Below are 22,956 nucleotides of genomic sequence, written 5' to 3'. Positions count from 1 at the left end.
GATGCGTCAAAAGCACCGCTGTACACAAATATTCGGATCGTTGGCCCTGCAGTGGCTGACTCGTTACTGAAACTTGACAACTTGTCGTGGGAGTTAACGAAATTAATTGATTTAAAAACAGATTTCTTCGGATGATGTGGCCGAGGAAGCATAGCAAGTTCATCTTATCGTAATGGAAAAGGTAATATGCTTGATCTGAAATTTCAGCTCGAAAACAGTGAGTGTAAAGATAATAACAGATATGCGATCGGTTTCACGTGTAGTCAGAGATGGGATCATATCACATAACTTAAGTGTGGTTTAGTCTTATTATTAAAAATACATGATCTGCTGATTGTGATTATCAAATATAACATTGATGTCATACCGGACACCAGCTTCAGGAGTCCCTTCCTGAAATTTCAGCTTGAAAACAGTGAGTGTAAAGAGGATAACAGATATGCGATCGGTTTCACGTGCAGTCAGAGATGGGTGATCATCGTCACATAACTGAGTGTGGTTTAGTCTTATTATTAAAAATACATGATATGCTGATTGTGATTATCAAATATAACATTGATGTCATACTGGACACCAGCTTCAGGAGTCCCTTCCTAGAGCATTGGCATGGGTCAGAATCTCACCATATATTTTAAAAGTTGTCTGATTGATTTCATTAAAAAAATTTCGGTTTAAGGAGACTGTTTCTTCTGTCGAGCCCCAACGATGTGAACGTTAATTACTACTTGATAAAATGCCAACGAATCTCGACCTCTAAAAATGGCGCAGTGTTCACGTAATAGAAGAGCAGTTTCTCATTTATTGAATGGAACACACCCGAAAGGACCTCCTGCACCACACCTCCTGAAAATAACACCCTTCTTTAGATTTAGTTTGGATATATCAACAAAGTTGAAATGGTAAATTGGCCACCGAACGATTACAAAAGCTGACGTTTTGAGCGTTAGCCCTTCGTCGGAGCAAATAGGGGAATTGTGGGTTGTGTGTGCTTTTAAAGGCAGAAAATGGAGCTACGTTATTGGTGGGAACATGGCAATGTGAAAAAAAAGAATAAATTAGTGGAATGAAAAGCGTTCGTTGATCCCTGTGGGATTTAGACTGATTTAGACGAAGGCTGAGGCTGATAACACTTACCTCGACCGTGATATTCCGGACATCACAAAAACCTCATCCAATAATTGTTTATAATAATAATATTATATATTATTATCAATTAATATTAATTAATTAATTAATAGTATTATTATTTATTATAATAAGCAATACTGCTATGGTTCATTTATGGAACAGAAACAGGGCGAACTCTACAGATCATGGGTAGAGGTAAAGAATCCAATGCTACTAATGCATCAGCCAACAGTCCACCAACAGTTAGCTGATGCGTTGTTAGTTTGTCGGTGGTGTGTTTGTAGTGTGTCACCTGACATATTGGCCAATGCGTAGGTAGGATTGGATTCTTTACCTTTACCCAATCATGCTAATTAGTCTCATATACAGACTTAATCCTTACCTGAGAGTTAATTTATCCTAAGGATCCTGGGCACAAAGGTGCCCTTGACCTCAAGACAGAGGGAAATCAGCATTTCAAGGGAGAGAAGTATGAACTAGCAGCAGCTTGTTATACTCAAGCTCTCAAATCATTTACACCAGAGGAAAAGGATAAAGAGAAACTGAAGGATAGGGGAGTGATTCTGAAGAACAGGGCAGCCTGTTATTTGAAACTTGTGAGTATTATACACTTGTACTTGTTGTTTTGATGGGTCTAGTTTTTGTTTTACCTGTAGATTTATAGCAAGCAAGTTGAAATTCAAGTGTTAAAGTTATGGACCATGTTTTTTTTTCTTTGATTGGAAATCTGATTTTCAGTTCCTTGGGATAGCATAAAATGACTGAGGCAAGTCAAAGACAAAACATGAACAATTGAACTCTTTTACGGTTGTGGACTATAAGCAAATTAAATTGCATATTTCAAATCCTCCTCTCCACAAATTGCATGGGAACATCAGTATGCATAATACTGTTCTCTATAAATTTCCTGAGGAGCTAACAGGGATCTAATGGAGCTTCTTTAGTTGGTGATCATTCCCTTAATTCTTGTGACCCCACTGTTTGATTCAGCGGTGATATTGTTAGGAGAAATTAGATGTTAGTCACTCTTATATGTTACAGGATTAATCATATGATAATTATTTTCATTTTCAGGAGAAATATGAAGAAGCTATAGCTGATGCAACAGAGGGTAGGTTTTATTTAATTATTTGAATTTTTTTATGAAATATTATCATTGAAAATTTGAAAATACAATTAATTATTATAATATGATTTAATTGAATTAAAACATATTAGTGCATGATCCTCGCAGTAAAGAACACTACTTAATAAGCAATAGTGAAGATCAGACCTGAAAAAATTCAGGCCTGAACCACTGACCTCTGTGATACGAGTGCAGCGCTCTACCAATTGAACTAACAAGCCAGCTGGGAGCAGGTCATCAAATTCATTCGACATGAAACCGTAAGATGATAAATCAAACAACGAATATAATATGGGATTCATATATCTGAACTGCAGTTACTAATATATATATTAAGCCACCAGATTTTTTGATATCGTACATTGTCAAATATATGTATAACACGTAATAATTCATTAGTTTTAGACAGAGTAGCGAAAATTGCATGTATAGGATTTTTATTGAAATTTTGTTAATTGTAATTGTAAAGCGCATAGAGTTCAATTTTAATGCGCTATATTAAGAACTTATTATTAAATTAAATTAAATTAAATTATATCATTCCTTCAGAGCAAGACTACAGCTGTATCTACACTTTTTATTTTTCTGATCTTGTTCCTATAATTAGGATTAATCAAGGTGACAACTGAAATTTTAATTTTTAACATTTGAATGTTTTACAATCTTTTTTATTCTGATAGCACTGGAGGCGTTACCAAATGATACAAAAGCCCTCTTCAGGAGATGCCAGGGACACGAAAAGCTCGGAAGACTTGAGGCTGCATTCCGTGATGCAAGGACTCTCATTCATGTTGAACCAAAGGTACAACCTATGATATCAAATTCCACACAAACCAATCATACCAATATCAGAACTGGTTTAAAGTTGCTTCCATTAATTAACACAAACTGAACAATTCACATTCCAGAATACCATTGTCCAGGAGACTCTGAAGAGGCTTGGGGCCCAGTTACAAGCAAAGGTGTTCTTAATCTTAGATATACTAATAAAACACTCGCTGATGTTCATTAACTTTTTAATTCCCTTGTCCCTTAAGATCTGATACATAATGATGCTCTGAGTCAATAACCAAGAGAAACTTTCAGCAACTTGATCTCCAGAAAAAAATTGCAAATTTGGCAACCTGTGTTTGCTGTAACATCTTTTTTAAGTGTTGAGAGTACACATTCCATTATTTTCTTTTAAAAATTTTTTTCCCTTTTTTAATTCCTTGCCTGTCTGAGCATTAAGCTGTGAGACATAGTATGAACCCTAAAGAACAAAGGTTATGCTAGGCTGTTAGTGGTAAAGTACATCATTTGATATTACACAAGATGATCTATTTCATTTTTTTCCTACCTGTGACCGCCACGGGTGACTGACTCTTTTATTTTAGGCGAAACAATTCTAACACAATTTTCAACATGGCAAAACAACACGACACGGTTAAAACTGCTTTCAAGTTTATTTTTATATTTGTTGTGTTTTAATTATAGTAACAGCAAACCATCTTTTTTTTTTTCAAAATCTCTCTCCTTTTTTTCTCTACTTCAATCTGCTGGTACATCTGAACCCTAGCCCTAACCCTAAGCCTAAGCCTAAGCCTTACCTTTAACCCCAGCCCTTACCCTAGATGTAATCCTCTGATTGACTAACTGACAAAATCAGGCTAATTGCAGGGAAAATCTTGCTCTCTCTCAGATTGTTATATCCTTATCTTGGCAAAACCCAATATCTCTATCTTTGTTATCAATAAAAAGAGTCAGTTACCCCATAGCAAAGGAAAAAAATATTGTGGTGCAAAATTACCCAGGTTAAAAAATTGTACCTAGAGTGGAAAATTAAATTTACCTTTAGAATTAAGAAAAAAAATTACCTGCAACATAATATATAATTGAATAAAGGCTGAAAGTTTCGAAAGAAACTGTTTGGGGCTGCGTTGGTGGGAGTAACGAAATAATTTGGATATATCAACAAAGTTGAAATGGTAAATTAGCCACCGTAATGATTACAAAAGCTGACGTTTCGAGCGTTAGCCAAATTATAATATATAATTGTATGGAGAAATCTCCATGTGTTTCTTGCCCTGTGCAACTACTGGTAGATGATTTTTGTTTTCAAAGACTCATGATTCATGGCTTGTTGATTCACCAGACTAAAACACTTTCAAACTTTTATTATTTTGTAGACCGATCTACATGTAAATATATTGTATGGAGAAATCTCCATGTGTTTCTCACCTTGTGCAACTACTGGTAGACAATTTTCTTTCACAGACTCATGATTGATGGCTTATTGATTCACTAGAATTAAAAAAAACTTTCAAACCTTCATTATTTTATAGACTGATCGATGCCGTACCACTGATGGTCTTGTGGGTGAGATGTTTACCTCACTTTTCAGTAAGGAAGAAAATGAAGAGAAGAGAAAGCAAGTAAGGGCTAATCACTTACATGTTACAACATTGTGTTTCAGGGGCCCATTTCTCAAAAGTCTCAGTAACTTAATGGGCCCCAAACCATGTTTTAAAATCAAAATTTAAAGGATAGGAAAGCAGGTTCTGGCACTCAAACCAGTCCATTTTGTTTCTTAAGCTGATAGTGTTATTGTATCATTTTCAAAATGCTTGAAATCCCCATCTTGAATGAAAACAGAACAGCTTTATGAGCGTGTTAGGTTACCAGGATTTTTGAGAAATGGACCCCTGGCCTGGAAAGTCATGGAAGGTGAGTAAATGGGTGATGATGATTTTCATGGTGTGGTGTTTTCTATAATCCTAGGCTATTAAGAATCTCGTGATTTTAGCTAATGATGAACCAGGAGCTCAAAGGATATTTAGAGGAGGTCAGTTTTTGTTATAATTATTCTCTCAAGTACAATGCACTTTAATAGATTTAATTAGTTACTTATAATTTGTGGTTGTTCCCAATAGTGGGCCAAAATTGAAAGCTTTTCTGCACTTAATTGGCTATATGAAAAGTTCAAGTCTTTGTTCGTTAAATTTGTTTTTAAAATGTGTTAATTGGACAAATGACTAGTTTTCATATGCATCAGTCATTGAAGCCCTTCCACATGAAAAGAAATTGTTTTCTTAACCTTATAACTCCCAGGATCTGATTGCCAACTCTCCCCTGTAGCTACCACACATTTCCTTGTAAATTTCTAAGGAGAATTTGGAGTTTATGAGGATATCAACTTCTACCTGATAAGTTTGCACATTCTCATTACCTTTTTGGTGGATAATGTAGGGATGTTATGGGGAGAAGTTACTTGTTAATCACTTCTGGGGGTTAGATTAGCATTAATCGCCTCATTCTTTCTTTAAATTATTTCTCATTTTTTTTTTTATCTTTTTCCTTCTTTTAACTTAATTTAATTTAATTTATTTCTTTACTTATTTACTTATTTCTCTTTCCTCTTTGTTTACAATATTAATAGTGTACAAATACCTTGGTTAGTGTAAATATAGAATTAAAGTAAAGTAAGTCTTGTGTAAATGTTAAGATACACCAGTTAATTACACGTGACAGTAGCCAACTTGAAAGCTTGCGCTCCTTTGGTCACTGTGCACATTTTACTTTAGATTATTCATGTAATTTACTGTTCTTATATATTCTGACTTTTGTCATCTATAGCAATCTCTACTATAACCTCTTGAAATAGTGCAAATGAATAATGAGTGAAATGAAAAAAATGTTAAATTGCAAATTACACACAACCAGAACAGAGCTGAATATACCTCTCTCTGCAACTTTGTCATCTTTGTCTGTTACATGACTTGTATATAAACTATGAATCCTAATTTTTTCCTTTGTGTTCAGTCTATACATTGTGACTGAGAGCCACATTAATTTCTGTGCCCTGCCTCTCCATCAGGTTAATAAGAACATTTTAGTATAATTTCAGAGCTGAGCAAAGAGTTTCCAGCAATCTGATTGGTCGAGTGGTTCCTTATATGATGCTATATAAACCGCTCCACGTGGTTTATATAAAAATTAATGTTAAAATAAAATGTTAATAAATATTACTAATAAAAAGGTTATGATTTTAAAATTTCTCTGTTGTTCAGCTCTGAAATTATACTAAAACAATTATTCACCTCAGGTTCGGTGAATATTGTCGAATAATCCCCTTGACTTTGTCTCGGGGATTATTCGACGATATTAACCTCGCCTTCGGTGAATAATTGTTGAATATAAATGTTTTCTACAGGTGAATTACCAAGAGTGGTATCCTTGCTGAACAGTGGGTCTGATGAACAGACCATGGCAATGCTGAAAGTCCTTAAAGGATTGTGCACCAATTCTAAATTGAGGGTAACTTGAAATTAAGTGAAGTAGTTTGTCAGCAAAATGTTAATTTTTTTATAAAGTTATGGACTGTAAGGATGTTGCATGCAATTGCAAAAATCATTTCAATCAGTATATTTCATTCCCAAATTATGAAAGGGCATTGACCACTAAATGCATTTATTGGATACCTGCACAAGAAAGACATCCAAGGCTCTTTTTATAGGCTTGGTTTGAACCTATAGCTATTTATAGTTGATTTGTGTTCAACTGGCATGTTCCTCAATAAGTTATCTACTCATTCACTAGTTTACCAGTGAGGTGTCTTGTGGATAATATGTTTGAATCATGATTGAATATAATATCTTTTGATTATATTCTCTCTTTCTTTGTTTTAGACGTTATCTGTGTTAAAGGAAGTTTCTTTATCAAGGCTTTTGGCTTTGATTGAATCAGTAAGTATTGTGTTTGTTAGGTTTGATATAATTATTATTTTATAAAGGTATTATTTTTGTTTAATGTAAACTCTTGGACATGCAATGATTAAGGCAAACTTATAGAGATGTCTATGGAGCTTGCAAATACAAATGCATTTCTGGTTCTTGTCTCTTTCTACTGGAAAAAATTTTGTTTTATTTTGCTTACGTAACACATGCTCCACTAAAAGGTCTGTTTGATAAATTATTAGATTTCAATTGTCAAGTTATGATCAGAGCAACTTAACATGATATCTAACAACATGTATTTTAATCTTTAGCTGGTGACTGAGGTTTCAGCAACAGCAGTTTTAGTCCCACAACAGGCTTTGGAGTCACTTATTCCATTGCCGCCAGACAAAAAGAAAATGAAAGATCAACAACCACCACAAGAATTAGGTATATATGCAATAAAGTTCTCAGTTGTAAAGTAGGCATCGTCCAGTATGTACCAGAATGGATTTAATGATCCATCTATACCTGTATACCTTCGTTTTGGATTGGTAACGTGACCTGCAATGTATTTACAATCAGACAGAAATTGCAGCATGGTAATAATAGTGTTCTTGTTATTATTTACTCTTTCACTCCCAGGAGGTAATTAGAAATTCTTCTTGAAGTTGAAGTTCATTTATTTGTTTAAGCAGGTTGATTAATTGGCAGCTGTAATAGCTGATGTGGACCTGCTGTCCTAACCCACCCATCCCACCCCAGGGGAGGACATCCATCACACAGTAATCTCGTGTGTGGGAAATTAACATCTCCTGCCCCAACCCTGCAGGAGACGGGACCTCCATTTATTCGTCCCTATCCGAGAAGACTAGAATATCTAACCATTTCTTGATGTTATAGAAAGGTAGCAAATTCTTCTCAATTATTTTTTAAGACCTTGAGTGTTGGTCCGGCCGGGGCTCGAACCCTCGACCTCCTGCACTACAGTCCACCGCTCTATCCATTGAGCTAACCGGGAGGCAGTTATTGTCTGCCACACAATTCTTATGGTGTTAGTTGTGAGAATTTGATATTGGATCAGATAGTAAACCCCTGACTGATATATTTCTCTATTCTCATAACTCAACTGCTTGATATTGTATAAATATTGTAGGGAGAAATTCTGTCTTGATCACTCATGGAAGTTAAAGGGTTAACTTTACTTTTCATTACTCAATATTTAGAGAATAAGGAGGAAATTCAAGGCCTTTTAACATTGCTCATGGATGCTGCTATGAGTGAAAAGTAAGTGGGAGACAAAAGTTTGCATTTGGATACTTTAAAAATAATTGTTTTTAGTAATTATGCAAATTGAACAAATATTTGAGTCACAATACTACTTGAGGTTAATTACGATGCAAACCAAAGTTTTCATATAATATGTGAACACTTATCATTTAACTGTTTGGGTCTGTCATCGTAAGGGTTTCAAAAGGAGGTTCTGAGGAATTTGACTCTTCAGTGGACTTTACAGGATGAAAATATAGATACATGGGAGGGCATAGCCAGCTTTTTGTCTTGTTGTACCCTTAGAAAGAGAGTTCAGTTTCTGTTTCAAAATTTGCAAGTTAGAGTGCTGTTGTATTTTACAGTAAATGGTTTGAACCATGGGGTAACATGAGATAGTGTAGTTTGATAATCTGGGTGAGTATAGTCCTCAGAAGGACTGTTGTCAGTAGTGGCGACTGACGTTTTAACAACCTGAGGGGAAGTCATCATCAGAGTCCAGTAAATAATTGTTGTTAGTTGAATGTTCTAAGTCCAGTTGGTTTAAACTAATTGGTTAGTTTTGCTGTGTTATTATTGGCTGTAAGACTCAAGTGGCATAAGTCAGTGGTGATTGGTCTGTTTCTATCTGTTGTTAAAGTTAGGACGTTCTCTTCAGCTTGGGGTTTGTAATGATAATGTCGTGAATGAGTCGTTTACATATAAAAACAAAGCAGGTGAGAAAGACCATAGGCTGGGTTAGAGGCATCCTTGGGTTCATGTACAAATGCATGAAAGAACACAAAATATCACAAAAAAAAAACTTGTTTTAATTCTTGTCTTAATTATTTTATTTATGGTAGAGTTGGTGCTGAGGGGCGTGATGCAGTGATTGATGTTCTCATCAAAGTTGTTCCGAAAAACAAACTGGCTGTTGAACTATTGGTGAAAATTGGAGGTAAATTCTAGTAATAAAAATTTTACTTTTAAAAATTGATTACTTATGAAATAGCTGGTAATGCATGTAGTTTTTAATGTACGTGTTTGTTTAGCTGTCTTTTGCATTATTATTGATTTATTCTGAATACTGTAGGACATTGCCAACTCAATCATGGTCAACTTGAACTTTATGCCAACTTGAACTTCGAGTCATCTTCCCGTTAACTTAGAACTTAGAATTTGAATACAGAATTATTATGAAATAATTAATAATGCTTGTATTTTTTCTTGTACATGTTTGTTTAGCTGTGTCTTGTGCATTACTGTTGTATGCTGAATACTGTAGAGCAATGCAAACTAAATCCTGGTCAACTTGAATTTTATGCTGCTAACTTGAACTTGGATACATCTCCCGTTGAGTTTTTTTTTCAGTCATCCACATGCACTGTCATTACTGGCATGTGAGTCAGCTGCAACCATATACAATATTATGATGACTTATTTTGTCTGACACGGAACTCAGTGAACTGCTCTTTCTTCCTGTACATGTAGGTATTGGTAAGTTAATGGTTATTGCTGCCAGTACAGCTCCCTTGGATTCCCAGAAGAACGAGGCCCTTGCAGTGTCCAACAATACTCGAATGCACATTTCTGTGGCACTGGCAAAGATGGTGGACTCTTTTGGGTGGGTTTAGACTCATGTTTCCTATACTTTTGAGCAACATTAACAGCAATGTATCTTTTAGACTTCTCGCACAGTTTTGTTTGATCTCTACAGACGTATTAACATAACTTTCTTTGCCTCCACTTCCTCCGTGATAATCTTTAACATTTGAACCATTCTTTCAGTTATCATGAAAAGGAAAAAGAACCTATGATGGAAAATGCAACGGCCGCTATCAGGTAGAGTGACCACGTGACCTTGTTTTCCTCGCCTATTTTTCACGTTTGTCGGTTGTGCGTAGCCGGTTTTACGTGAAAGTAACCTGTTTCGTGTTTCCCGTGTACGTAAGATTTTAGTCACTTTTTCTCTCACAGAGTAGAAGTTAATTGTCGGAAAAAGGGCACCAAAACTGTTACTTGTAAAAATACAATATGAAGTGAAGCTAAAGTAGCAAGGTTAACGCTATTTTACAGGAAACGTGAAAGGACAAGCTGACGTTTGCCGTTTCACGTAAACGCGGTGGTAAATCTTTCTATTAACAATTGGGTGCACGTTGCATGTGATAGTAAAACCTTCCTTGCTTATCTTTTAAATGTACTTCTGCCGCTCACATGAGATGTTCGGTGCATTTTAACTGAGTGTGACTTTATTTTGCAGCCAGTATTTCACTCAAAGCAGTCCAGAAGCACACATCAAAGGAGCAACAGCTTTAAGTTGTCTTTTCCAGGTTTGACACTCATGCAGATACATTGTAAGCTTCGTGTCGTGTGAATTAGACGGGGAAACTAGTAAGGTTGACAACCACTAGCCTACAGCACTGAGACAAACAGCATATGACATCGACCCAACAAGCGTCACTGTAAACAATATTTCCCTTAAACTTCGTGCGTCTGGATTCTCACTGGCTGATGCGATTGCGTGAGTGGAGAATCCGGAAAAGCTTTTAAACAGAGGAATTAAGAAACCTGATAACCAGTTGTTCAAAGACTGATTAGCACTAACCCATGTTCAAATCTTAATCCAGATTTCTTTTTTCTCTACTCAAGAGCCCTTTTATCACAATTTTCCCTATTCTCTTTAGAGAATCCACTCATCAAATTGTAGACAAAAAAAATTAAACTGAATTTTCGTTTGAAGCTTTCAGATCTGAAATCAAATTTTACACTAGCCCTGGATTATCTTAACCCAGCTTTGAACAACCTGTCCCATAACCTACGTGTAGCCTTAACCCTCCCCCCCCCCCCCAGGTTCCCTCTTTTTCGTTTCTCCTTGGAGGGAGGGTACAGCTGCTCGTAGGCTACCTGGCCCACTGGTCAACCAACCAGAAACCAGTAAGGTATAAGGCTTGTAGGGCTATTCATCCCTTTGTATAATCAATGTATCCTTTTAGGGCGTACAGGAAGCGGCTGCCAGTGTTCTTGGCAATGAAGAACTTTTGGGTAAAATCGTCGCACTTGCAGAAAGGGAAGACCGTGTGTCTCAGGTTTGAGCCTCTTCCTTTAATTCCTGTTTTTGGATAAGCATAACAATGCGTTATTTTTTAGAATAATGTTATTGATTAATGATAAGGCAGTTTCAAAAGAGTATTACATGCTTCAATGTAAAGGAAAGGAAACGTAGTGTATTTGTTTACTTATGTGACTACTCTTTTACCCAGATGTAGTAAAATGAAACATCTCTGACGCAAACTTATCTAGTAATCCAATCTGAAGACTTCTTCTCGGAGATCGTTGCTCAGTCATCTCCTTGAACATCCTACCATCTCGAACAGTAATTTCATCCGGAATTCATTTACTAACGTATCATTATGTTTTTTCTTTTTTGTTTATTTATCTGTTCGTTTATTTCACAGATTGTTGCATCTGAAACAATCGCCTTAGGAGCATCTGAAAAGAAATTAAGCACAGTACTGAACACAAAGGTAAATGGTTATGAAGTTTTTTCCTACATAGTTTCTAAGAAAAGCTTGGCTTGCCTACGGAGCAGGCATCAGAGTAAAACTCAAGCGGGCATGGTTGGTAGGAAACGCGAAAAGAGATTGGCCAGTTCGGAAGTGATTGGCAAGTGTTATTCACCTGCAAGTAGCCAACTTGGAGTTGATGTTCAACTTTTAACAGGTGTGTGCTTTTTTCTTAACAGGCTTTACCAGTTTTGAAAGAATTGTATCATTTGAAGGATGACAGCATAAGAGTCAGAGCCTTGGTGGTGAGTTCATTTATTTCACTGTGTAGTCTTGAACGCGACTGTTGTTTGAGTACGAGGCGTTGTTTTTAACCGCTTCCCGGTTAGCTCAATGGATAGAGCCCTGGACTGTTGTGCGGGAGGTCGAGGGTTCGAGCCCCGGCCGGACCAACACTCAGGGTCTTAAAATAATTGAGAAGAATATGCTACCTTTCTATAACATCAAGAAATGATTAGATATTCTAGTCTTCTTGGATAGGGACGAATAAATGGAGGTCCCGTCTTCTGCAGGGTTAGGGGCAGGAGACGTTAATTTCCCATGCACGAGATTACTGTGTGATGGATGTCCTCCCCTGGGGTGGGATGGGTGGGTAACAGGACCCCCGTTGATACCAGTGTTTACTACACTGAAGGGGCTATCCTGTATAAATACATAAATATAGATGTCTACTCTACTCTACTCTACTCTACTCTACTCTACTCTACTCTACTCTACTCTACTCTACTCTACTCTACTCTACTCTACTCTTCTCTACTCTTCTCTTCTCTTCTCTACTCTTCTCTACTCTTCTCTACTCTTCTCTACTCTTCTCTACTCTTCTCTACTCTACTCTACTCTACTCTACTCTACTCTACTCTACTCTACTCTACTCTTCTCTACTCTACTCTTCTCTACTCTTCAGGGTCTCTGTAAACTGGGTACGACGGGAGGAGGGACTGTTAATGATCAAACTTTCGCAGAGGGAGCCACGTTAAAGTTGTACAAATCAGTGCGTAGGTGAGTGGTGAATGAGTATCATATATATTAGTTACTTACGGCTTGTCACAGGTCAAGAAGGTACAGGAGGCAATGTCTAAACTCGGGCTAAGTGCCCCATCCACCCGGTTTCCTCAGTGTGAGGACACAACAGGTATCACTTCTCACGGAATGGGATGCCAGTCCATCACAAATTTCTCCCCCACCCCCAGTCGGAATGGGATGCCAGTCCATCACAAATTTCTCCCCCACCCCCAGTCGGAATGGGATGCCAGTCCATCGCAAATTTCTCCCCCACCCCCAGTCGGAATGGGATGCCAGTCCATCACAAATTTCTCCCCCACCCCCAGTCGGTGTGAGAGTCCAGCGCCGTAACCTCAGGCCACCCTGTCTCCCAAACGTCAGGAAACAGTTTCCAAAAATATAATACAAAATGGAAGAAAGAAAGGAAAAGGACTGTTGAAGACCTTGAAAAGTCAGATTGGATCTAAACATGATGTGAGCAGGCCACCCTGCCCAAACGTATCTCGATGGGTGTACCATAAAGCAACAAGGAGCATGGCAACGTCTTCTGGATGATATGCCGGAGTGAGATAAAATCATTTGTTTTATTTCCTTTTCAGTTTTCTGACAAAATCTAAGAAAGATTTGGAGCTGCGGAAATGGGCTGCCGAGGGATTGTCTTTCCTTACCATGGACGCTGATGTTAAGGTAAGGTAATATTGAGTCTCTGTCCAAAATCGAACACTCAAGTCCAGAATTGGACTCTAGTGTCCAAAATCGGACTACCTGTCAAGCCCCTGTTTTTGAGAAGAAAAGGCAATATTTTTTAATTCGTGTACAAACATTTTTTGAATCCTTAAAAACCGTTTAACTTTATCCATTTTTTTTTCAACTGCAGGAGACCTTCCTTGAAGATCAGCAGGCCCTCAGGTCACTCATGGAACTAGCAAAGGTAAAATATACCGGTGAAATACTTAACGACTCTCAACATTGAAAAATCGCCTGGTTAAACGCTAAATTTAATTCCATTTAAATGAGACTTTTCTTCCACACAACTAGTGGCCGTTTGGCGATTTTGTCCACTAGTGACCGTTTGGTGATTTTGTCTACTAGTGGCCGTTTGGCGATTTTGTCCACTAGTGGCCGTTTGGTGAGTTTGTCCTCTAGTGGGCGTATTGTGATTTTGTCCACTAGTGGCCGTTTGGCGATTTTGTCCGCCAAGTGGCCGTTTGGTGAGTTTGTCCTCTATTGGGCGTTTTGTGATTTTGTCCACTAGTTGCCGTTTGGCGATTAGTGGCCACTAGTGGCCGTTTGGTGATTTTGTCCACAAGTGGCCATTTGGCGATTTTGTCCACTAGTGGCCGTTTTGGTTATTTTGTTCACTAGTAGCCGTTTGGTGGTTTTGTCCACTAGTGGGCGTTTGGTAATTTTTTTTCACTAGTTGCCTTTTGGCGGTTAGTAGCGCCTAGTGGCCCCTTGTGGCCCCTAGTGGCCCCTTGTGGCCCCTTGTGGCCCCTAGTGGCCCCTTGTGGCCCCTTTTGGCCCCTAGTGGCCAAAGTCGCGAAACGGGAGAGGTCTTTAAGGGCAGAATTGGAAATTGTTTTTGGCCTTCAATATTTTGTTAATGTGGATGCTTTTGTGTACTTGAGAGACAGTGATGAGTTAATCAGTAATGTATTGCGTTCATATTTTTCTCAGGCTAAAGATGGCTCTTTGTTATATGGAGTTTGTCAAACGCTCGTTAACCTCACGAACACGTTTGACAAACCAGAAATTCCGGATGAAATGAAACAGCTTGGGGAATTTGCCAAAGTCAAATTGCCGAAATTTTCCGAAAAAGTAAGCAGAAATCTTGTTAGAAAATTAGAACTCTTTAAGGCAACGAAGAATAATTTTTAGCTCTGGCCGACGTTTTTCTAACAGCAAAGTCCTATTTTGGGGAAATAGGTTCATGCTTCGTGCGGAAGTCTGTGAGCTTGAAATTTTGTAAGAAGACTTTGCTGTTGCCTCCAATAGTGTTTATGAACCTACTAGCTGAATAGGCATGCGTAGTTAACAAGCGCTGAAATTGTACGGCTTATATGGCTTTCCTCGCTAATTTGAACCGCGAATTCCGAACTGAGAGTGACGGGTCTGATCTGAGGTCTTGGGGACTCAAATTTTTTTCCCTTGGTCCACGCATATGAAAAATGAATAGCAACCAGGTCTATTTAGCTTGTAACCTTTTTGAAAAAGCTTGACAGTGTTATTGTTTACGCTACCCGATAGTTCATGAATTACGCCAACCTTATTTCAATTCATCAAGAGGGCAATTGATTGACTTTTTTTGTAGGATGGCGAGGAATATGTCAAAATGAGAATCAAGAAACTTGTCGAGGTGAGATGATAGATTTCCTCATATGTATAGACACTGCTGTCAGTAGTTTTTCTGGGGGGAAAGAGAGGCTCTTATTCAAAAATAGATGTTAATATATAGTTTAGCGCCGGAGTAGTTGCATGCAAGTATAATAATATGAAGGAAATATTCCACAATAGTGAGATTTATCAGTAATTGCACTTTTATTTTGAACAGGAAGGTATCATTTCAGCGCTTGTTAACCTGTCTGATACAGAGAGTAACACAAGTAGAGAGATGATTTCGAGGTGAGGGTCTTCCTCGAATGGAATAAAGTGTTTATCATTATGTTTGCCACAATGTTACAAGTGTTAACGGGGTCACTTAACTATTTACACCCTAACATCAGTATGCAAAATCTCCATACTGTTCTCAATACATTTCCCAAGCAACTGGCAAGGAGAATTTGTTTAACGGTCAAGAGGTTCTTAAGTTGGTGATCATTTCTGTTGAGGCTATTCCTCAACAAGGTTTTATGTTTTAGTCCAGTCCATTCCATTCCTCATTTTTTGTATGTCATGTAAACCACAATTCTTCAGTAGTAACTTTACTCGCTATCCTATTTCGCACGAGGTGAAGCGCTTGTAAAAGTTTAGGTACGTAAAACTGTTCCTTTTCTTTCGCTTACCGCCCTTCATCATGTGATTTTTATGGCTCCTCGAGTCTCGTAATCTTTGATGAAAGGGTGACTGGATTGTTTTGTAAATATTGGTATTCTTCGCCATCATTAAACTCGTTGGTCGAAACGCTGTTCTATTATTATTCGACATCTTCACCGCTTTATGTGTCCGACCCGGACAATTCCCTTTATTATCCTGACCTTAATGTTTGATTCAGGGGTGATATCGTAAGGAGGAATTAGATGCTAGTCACACTTATGTGCCAAAGAGTAAAGCAAGACTGTCCAGTGCGTCAAGAGGAAAGGAGCTATTGACTCCATTCGAAGTCTTTGTCACCTTTACTTTCTTTAGTCCTAAATGCTGATTGGTATCATTAAATAAGGTTGGAATTGCTGTTCGTTTCCCACAGTGTAATATGTTGATTTTGATAACTGACCCCAGTTCAAAAGTGTCACTCTAAAAATTCGGCGTTTGGTCCGCTTGGTGCTTAATTCTTATCTAACGGTTCTGAGAAGGAAGAAAACTTTTAAGGGGATATCAACGGATTTTTTTTAATCAACGAGTGTACAGAAGACAGCAATGAGGACTGATACTTAGATATTCGAAATCGTTTTAGCGGTTTTGTCCACTAGTGGCCGTTTGGCGATTTTGTCCACGAGTGGCCGTTTCGCGATTTTGTCAACTAGTGACCGTTTGGCGATTTTGTCCACTAGTGGTCGTTTTGCGATTTTGGCCACTACTGGCCGTTTGGCGATTTTGTCCACTTGTGGCCGTTTGGTGATTTTTTCCACTAGTGGCCGTATGCTTATTTTGTCCACTAGTGGCCGCTTGGGGATTTTGTCCACTAGTGGCCGTTTGGTGATTTTGTCCACTAGTGGCCGTTTGGCCATTTTGCCCATTTAGTGGCGGTTTGGCGATTATGTCCACTACTGGCCGTTTGGTGAATTAGTCCACTAGTGGCCTTTTGGCGATTTTGTCCACTCGTGGCTGTTTGGCGATTTCTGCCACTAGTGGCCGTTTGGTGATTTTGGGCACTAGTGGCCGTTTGGCGATTTTGTCCACTAGTGGCCGTTTGTCGATTTTGGCCATTAGTGGCTGTTTGGTGATTTTGGCCACTAGTGGAGTAGAGGAAGAAACATTTTAAGGGCATATTAAGGGATTTTTTTTAATCAACGAGTGTACAGTAGACAGCAATGGGGTTTAAAATTTGGATATTCGGAATGAAAGGGTTAAATAATTACACGCTTTGAGCTTTGACCAGGGTTTCAACAAAAGTGTAAGGAAAACTTTCTACTGTTTGCCTTTAGAGTTTTTATGGGAATAACAAATGAGCAAGAACACAGAGGTGTCACTGTGCAACAAGGCGGAGTTAAGGTAAGCAAAGGGAGGGAAGGGTGCAGTGTGGACTTAAGGCAAAGGAAGGAGAGGGTGCAATGTGGACTTAAGGCAAAGGGAGGGGAGGGTGCAAGGTGGAGTTAAGGAGAGCAAAGGAAGAGATGGGTATAAGGTGGAATTAAGGTAAGCAAAGGGAGGGGAGGGTGCAAGGTGGATTTAAGGCAAACAAAGGGGGGGAGAGTGCAATGTGGAGTTAAGGGAAAGGGAGGAGAGGGTGCAAGGTGGAGTTAAGGCAAGCAAAAGGAGGGGAGGGTGTTTGTATGAAGCAGTCAGTTTTGTCGTCCCTCTCAATCATTATGATTATATGTTCCACATAATGCTCACTGTTTAGTCTTTCCTCTAGACATTGATCTCCCTTGCTGCCCAAAACACAGAGAAAGGAGCAGACTTTGCAGCGCAATCCGTGGCTAAAATTGCTATCACTATGAACCCGGAAGTTGCATTTCCTGGACAAAGAGTAAGGAATATGGTTGATGAGTTTTGCCTTCCCAACTGCACGTCCACTATCGTGAAAATTGTCCCACCCTTGTCGCAATTATGAAAGCTTTATAGGAACGCATTTATTTCTAACTCAAGACTGATCATTTTAATGAGTGATATATTTCGTATCTTGACAGTCTTTCGGCTTGGTTCGTCCTCTGTTGAAGTTACTGCATCCATCGAAAATGGTGAGAAATTTTCTTCTTTGCTTTCATTGTGGTATATTCTTGGAAATTTTTTAATGATTTCTGATTTTTGTAATTTTGTTTACCTCGCAGGCCTTGCAACAGTTTGAGTCTCTCATGGCTCTGACAAACCTGGCGCAAATGAACGATGAAGTGAGGTAAAAAAAAAAGAAATAAAACTTCGATTTTTTTAAATATTAACTCTCTTTCTCTATTGCATGGGAATTAGTTGAGCAAAAAAGGGATGACTGTACTATTCCGCCCCAAAATCTATTGTCATGTTAGGAGACTGCGAACATATCATCACATTTTACACAATGAGTAATTGTCCTTGGTGCTGCAACATATATTATTGGTTTTAAATGTAAAATATAAATTGGCCAACTCAGTTGATAAAACCAATATTACCTTATGACTACTACTGACGCAGCACCAAAGTTTCTATAGAACTCACACCTTTGTACACTAGATAGTCAGTTTGCATTACAGAGGTTTTTACAGCGAAAGTTTTATGGGTGAGTGACGGTTGTTTTGCGTTGCGTGATCGCAGTTCACAGTTTGATAGCCACAGGGCACGAATACCTATGAATTTACGTTCTTAAGCTATACCACTGAAAGGTACCATGCCCCAGAAACCAACAAGAACTTCCATCAAGGAACAAATTGTCAAGATTTACCTACCACGAAACAACTGCAACACCTATCCAGTTCATAAGAGTACTTTTGCTCGGAGGGAATGATGCCTGGCGACTGAGGTTTTCCGGTTCTTTATCGCAACACGATCATATCGTACCGTAGCTTTTCCCTAGCCCCACGAACACTTTTAAAAGCAGCTGGTGCTGCAGTGATTTTGTCACTAGCTTTTCTGTTTGTGATTGTAGGCGGCATATTGTGAAAGAGCAAGGCATTTCTCTGATCGAAAGTCTGATGTTTGACGAACATGATCTGGTCAAAAGAGCCGCAACTGAGTGCATGTGTAACATGGTGCTCTGTGAAGAGGTAGGAGGTGAAACTGAGAATAGAAAATGGCCGAGTAGATCTCGACGATCGTTATCAAAGATGTAGTCTTTTGTCGTGACTCTAACCGAACTCTAACGTAGGTCCATAGCAGTGCTTAAGCTTGCTGATAACATCCCCTTTCTCGATGAACTCCTTAAACCCAAGGGGTGACTGGAGTCTGATTTTTATCATTCCTTCAATCAACCGTGAAGGTCACGACTCAGATTAAAGAAAAGATCTGCAACTTGAGGAGTTCTTGATGATAAACCCTTCACCCCCAAATGTGACTGGCTACTAATTTCTCACTGCAATATCACCCCTGAATCACACATTAAAGTCATGAGAATAAAGGTAATGATCACAATTTAGGAAGCTCCTGATTGTCATACAAATTCTCCTTGTCAGTGCCAGAGGAAATTTGAGGAAAACAGTCAGGAGATTATGAAAACCAAGGGTTAAAGGGTTAGGAAAGTTTTACATAAACCTCTCCCCTTCCCTCCCCTCTCATCTTCTACGAAGCCCCTTCCATTTATAAGCCCCACGACCAGAACTTTAATGCGTCAACGGTACATTCGTTTCGCTGTTTCCTCTTTTTTCTTTCTGTGTTTTTGCTTTGCGACAGGTATTCAAATTGTATGAAAAAGAAGACGCTCCCACAGAAAGAGTGAAGCTTTTGACCCTGTTGTCAGGCGAAGAAGACTTTGAACTGGCACGGTGAGATGTTCATGCATACCTCTTGTCTTTCGACTGTTCTGTAGGTTTCAGAAAAGTACTCTGTCTCTTTTCCTCTGTAATGTCACAAGGGGTTGACCCAGAAATTTATGTTTTAAGGGCATCCGCTCCTTGGTCAGCTCAATTTGAAGAGCGCGGGCAGCTGTGGTTCGAGCCCAAGAGCCCACTAAGTTCCAGGAACGTAAAATAACTGATTAGACTGTGATGATGTGTCTGCTAAAATGGCTAGAAATTCTAGGCTTTTTGAAGAACGACTTCTCTACTCTTTTATTCTCGCAGCAGAAGTTACCCTTGCATGTTTAAGGACTCAAAGAGACAAGCAAAGAGTTCTTTGTATTGCAGGTTTTGTTTCTTTAATGGATTGTTGCTCCCGATATGGTAGACCAGATATGGAGCAGATTCGTCCTAAACATTTCCATGATGTAAAACCTAACTACATTTTCTGTTTGGTATTAAACTTAACTGAAAGTCGTCTGGGTACATCAACATTTTTAAGTGCCTTGGCCGGCAACATTGGAAAAATTGGTATCAAGATGCTAAAACGCAGGGGCCGTGATTTAGTCAATTCTATGATCTATGTATTTTTTTTTCTTCATTATTAGAGCGGCCTCTGGTGCATTAGCAGTCCTATCCTCTAGCGAGAAAGTGTGCAAACAGATTTTAAAGGTATGCAGATGATTCAGCTTTTGTTGACAGGTTCTCTCTCTTTTTGTAAACATATTCCTTTTCTATGGTCTCTATAATTTTACATTACTTTGCAGGTCGCGTCTTACATGGATATTCAGAAGCAGCTGTTGGTTTCCGAGAAAAACGAGCTCAGACACAGGTAACGCTAGACTTTTCTCTCCAAGCGTTGACCCTCCGAGAATGAAAATTTCATGTCAAATTTTGAACAAAGTTAACGCAAATGGTATCACCACTCTCTTTTGTAGAGGAGCTCATATCGTAGCCAACATGATAGCCGCTAACAAGGACATTGCTGCAAAGGTAGGATTTGTTTGATCGATTGTCTGCTTCATCAGGTTTATTCAATCACCCATTCTGCAGGACGACCGACGATTAGCTGAATTAGAGTCGTATAAAATGATTTACAGTGCGAGAAATGGGAAGAGAAACTGATTTAGGACTAATTGACACATGGCACATTTAGCCACTGACTGATTGACAGAGTTACTTATAGACGTATGAATAAAGGCTGATAGTTTCAAAAGAAACTGTTTGAGGCTGCGTCGGTGGGGGTAACGAAATAATTTTAATACATCAACAAAGTTGAAATGGTAAATTGGCCACCGTTACGATTATAAAAGCTGACGTTTCGAACGTTAGCCCTTCGTCGGAACGAAGAAGACAGATGGACTTATAGACAGATGGACGTAAAGAAAGCCAGGTTCGCTGACGGACTGACAGCCTGACTGACTCACTGACTGACTGGCTGGCCGTCCGTCTGACTGACTGACTCACTGACTGACTGGCTGGCCGTCCGTCTGACTGACTGACTGACTCACTGACTGACTGGCTGGCCGTCCGTCTGACTGACTGACTCACTGACTGACCCACAGTCTGAGTCACTGACTGACCCACGGTCTGACTGACTGACTGTCCGACTGACTGACAAACTTATTGACTGATGGACTGACAGACTGACGTGCCGACAGCCTGGCTGATTGGCTGACTGACTGACTGACTGACTGACTGGTTGATTAAAGGCTGATAGTTTCGAAAGAAACTGTTTGGGGCTGCGTCGGTGGGAGTAACGAAATAATTTGGATATATCAACAAAGTTGAAATGGTAAATTGGCCACCGTAATGATTACAAAAGCTGACGTTTCGAGCGTTAGCCCTTCGTCGGAGCGAATGGTTGATTGACTTTCTGATCGAATGTCTGTCTGCTGGACAGACAGACAAAGGATGACAGACCAACTGACTATATGAATCAATCTATTACGTCAAAGCATTCATTGAAGCAATTTGCTTTATTCTATAAAATATAATATCTTTCTTTTTTCTTTTGTTGTTCATCGCAGCTGATCGAAAGTGAAATTCTCGAGATCCTGATGGTTTTCTCTAAAGACAGTAATCCTGACATGTCAATGGTTAGAGCATGCGCTGAAAGAGCTTTGAAGACCGCTGTGGAACTGAATCTTATTAAAGAAAATGACGGCAAAGATGCCAGTTGATGACAGAAAAAAGATATTCTTTTAGCATAGCTAGGAGAGTTATATAATATCAAAGTGATAGAGTCATTCTAAAATTAATTTGACGCATGATACGATCGAGAAACAAAAAACTGTATGAATGCGGGCCTACAAACCTTAGTCCTGGCCGATACGTTGGTTTTTTTTTACGGCCATAAAGCCATGTTCCATTTTGCTGTTGCTATAAAAGTTATATTTGTGCACTCCAAAGTCCTGAGATTACCTTTAAATATACGGCAAAGCCATTTATACCGTGTTTTTTTTTTATGAAAAACCAAATTGTTACAAAAGTAAACGTGTTAGCTGTAAAAGTAAATTGTGTTTTTATACTTTATAATGAATCTGTTTGGTAAAAAAAGAAACAAACAAACAAACAAACTAACCAACAACATACAAAAAGTTTAAAACACTTTATGTTTCTTGTCAGGCCGCGCTTCCTTTGCGGATATGAAAAATAAAACGAACAAACATTAAGGCACTTTTAGAGCCGGTAACAAGTGACATATGCACAGTCGTTGGGGTAAAAAAAAAATTGAAAACAACTTTTTCTCGCGAAAGGGGACGCGTATAAAACCTTTCCGACCGTAATATATCTTCTTGTAGTTTCTTTTAATTCCACGTACGTACAAATCGAAATAGTATGAAAATCATGGTATGTTATATTTTTGAAACGGTCGCTTGACGTTTTGAATGAATGTTGCTTATTGTTACACATTTCAAACAAGTGTTACTTGCATTTTTGTAAATATTTTTTTCCCGTTAAGATATACCTGGCCGTGAATTTCCAAACCTACTGACACTATCGCAACATATTATAGTATATTTTATAACAACTGCAATTGCTTGTGAATAAAATGGGTGTGGTGTATTCACGGACTATTCAGTTGTTGTCCGCTGACATCTGTTAGGTCACGGTGTTTCGATTGCATACTACGAGTATTCTGCAGGCGATAACAGGGTTCGAGGTTAGCTTTGCGGTCCGCTTGCAAAGTTTTGCGAGTAAAATTTTTTTTCCACTGACCAACTGGTGAGAACACTAGCAAATTCTTTCCCTTCGAAATGTCAGTGACCATATCTGATCGAAAGATTTGAATTCATATTTCGCACAGTCTCTTAATGAGCTGAAAAGTTTAATAGAAAAGGTATTCCCTTAATTTTTAAGTTACACTGGTTACCAATTAGATATAGAATTGAGTTTAAAATATTGTTAATTAC

The 22,956-nt window shown here is 38.6% G+C and overlaps 1 protein-coding gene across 1 annotated transcript; it reads left to right on the top strand.

The window, feature by feature from the left end:
- The first annotated feature begins 22 nt into the window (after positions 1–22).
- LOC111347159 (protein unc-45 homolog A) lies at positions 23–22,609 on the top strand. Its single transcript, XM_088747105.1, has 34 exons — positions 23–181; positions 1,533–1,724; positions 2,203–2,239; positions 2,935–3,056; positions 3,163–3,216; positions 4,579–4,668; positions 5,015–5,078; positions 6,447–6,550; positions 6,922–6,978; positions 7,281–7,398; positions 8,175–8,235; positions 9,060–9,154; positions 9,688–9,820; positions 9,985–10,038; positions 10,457–10,526; positions 11,190–11,282; positions 11,652–11,720; positions 11,939–12,004; positions 12,664–12,758; positions 13,361–13,448; positions 13,639–13,692; positions 14,439–14,579; positions 15,073–15,117; positions 15,313–15,383; positions 17,063–17,129; positions 17,494–17,607; positions 17,768–17,818; positions 17,909–17,973; positions 18,697–18,814; positions 19,437–19,528; positions 20,149–20,212; positions 20,308–20,372; positions 20,479–20,533; positions 21,571–22,609. The coding sequence occupies exons 1-34, from the start codon at positions 173–175 to the stop codon at positions 21,721–21,723; spliced, it is 2,826 nt and encodes a 941-aa protein (XP_088603231.1). The 5' UTR covers positions 23–172; the 3' UTR covers positions 21,724–22,609.
- The last annotated feature ends 347 nt before the right edge of the window (positions 22,610–22,956 follow it).

This window comes from Stylophora pistillata, chromosome 2 (assembly GCF_964205215.1).
Source record: "Stylophora pistillata chromosome 2, jaStyPist1.2, whole genome shotgun sequence".
In the NCBI taxonomy this organism is placed as follows: Eukaryota; Metazoa; Cnidaria; class Anthozoa; order Scleractinia; family Pocilloporidae; genus Stylophora; species Stylophora pistillata.
This window is presented reverse-complemented; position numbering and strand designations above follow the sequence as displayed.

Coding starts and splice junctions, on each gene's coding strand:
- LOC111347159 (XM_088747105.1), top strand. Junction 11,283..11,651: donor GGGAAGACCGTGTGTCTCAG/GTTTGAGCCTCT, acceptor TTTATTTCACAG/ATTGTTGCATCTGAAACAAT. Junction 15,118..15,312: donor GAATCAAGAAACTTGTCGAG/GTGAGATGATAG, acceptor TATTTTGAACAG/GAAGGTATCATTTCAGCGCT.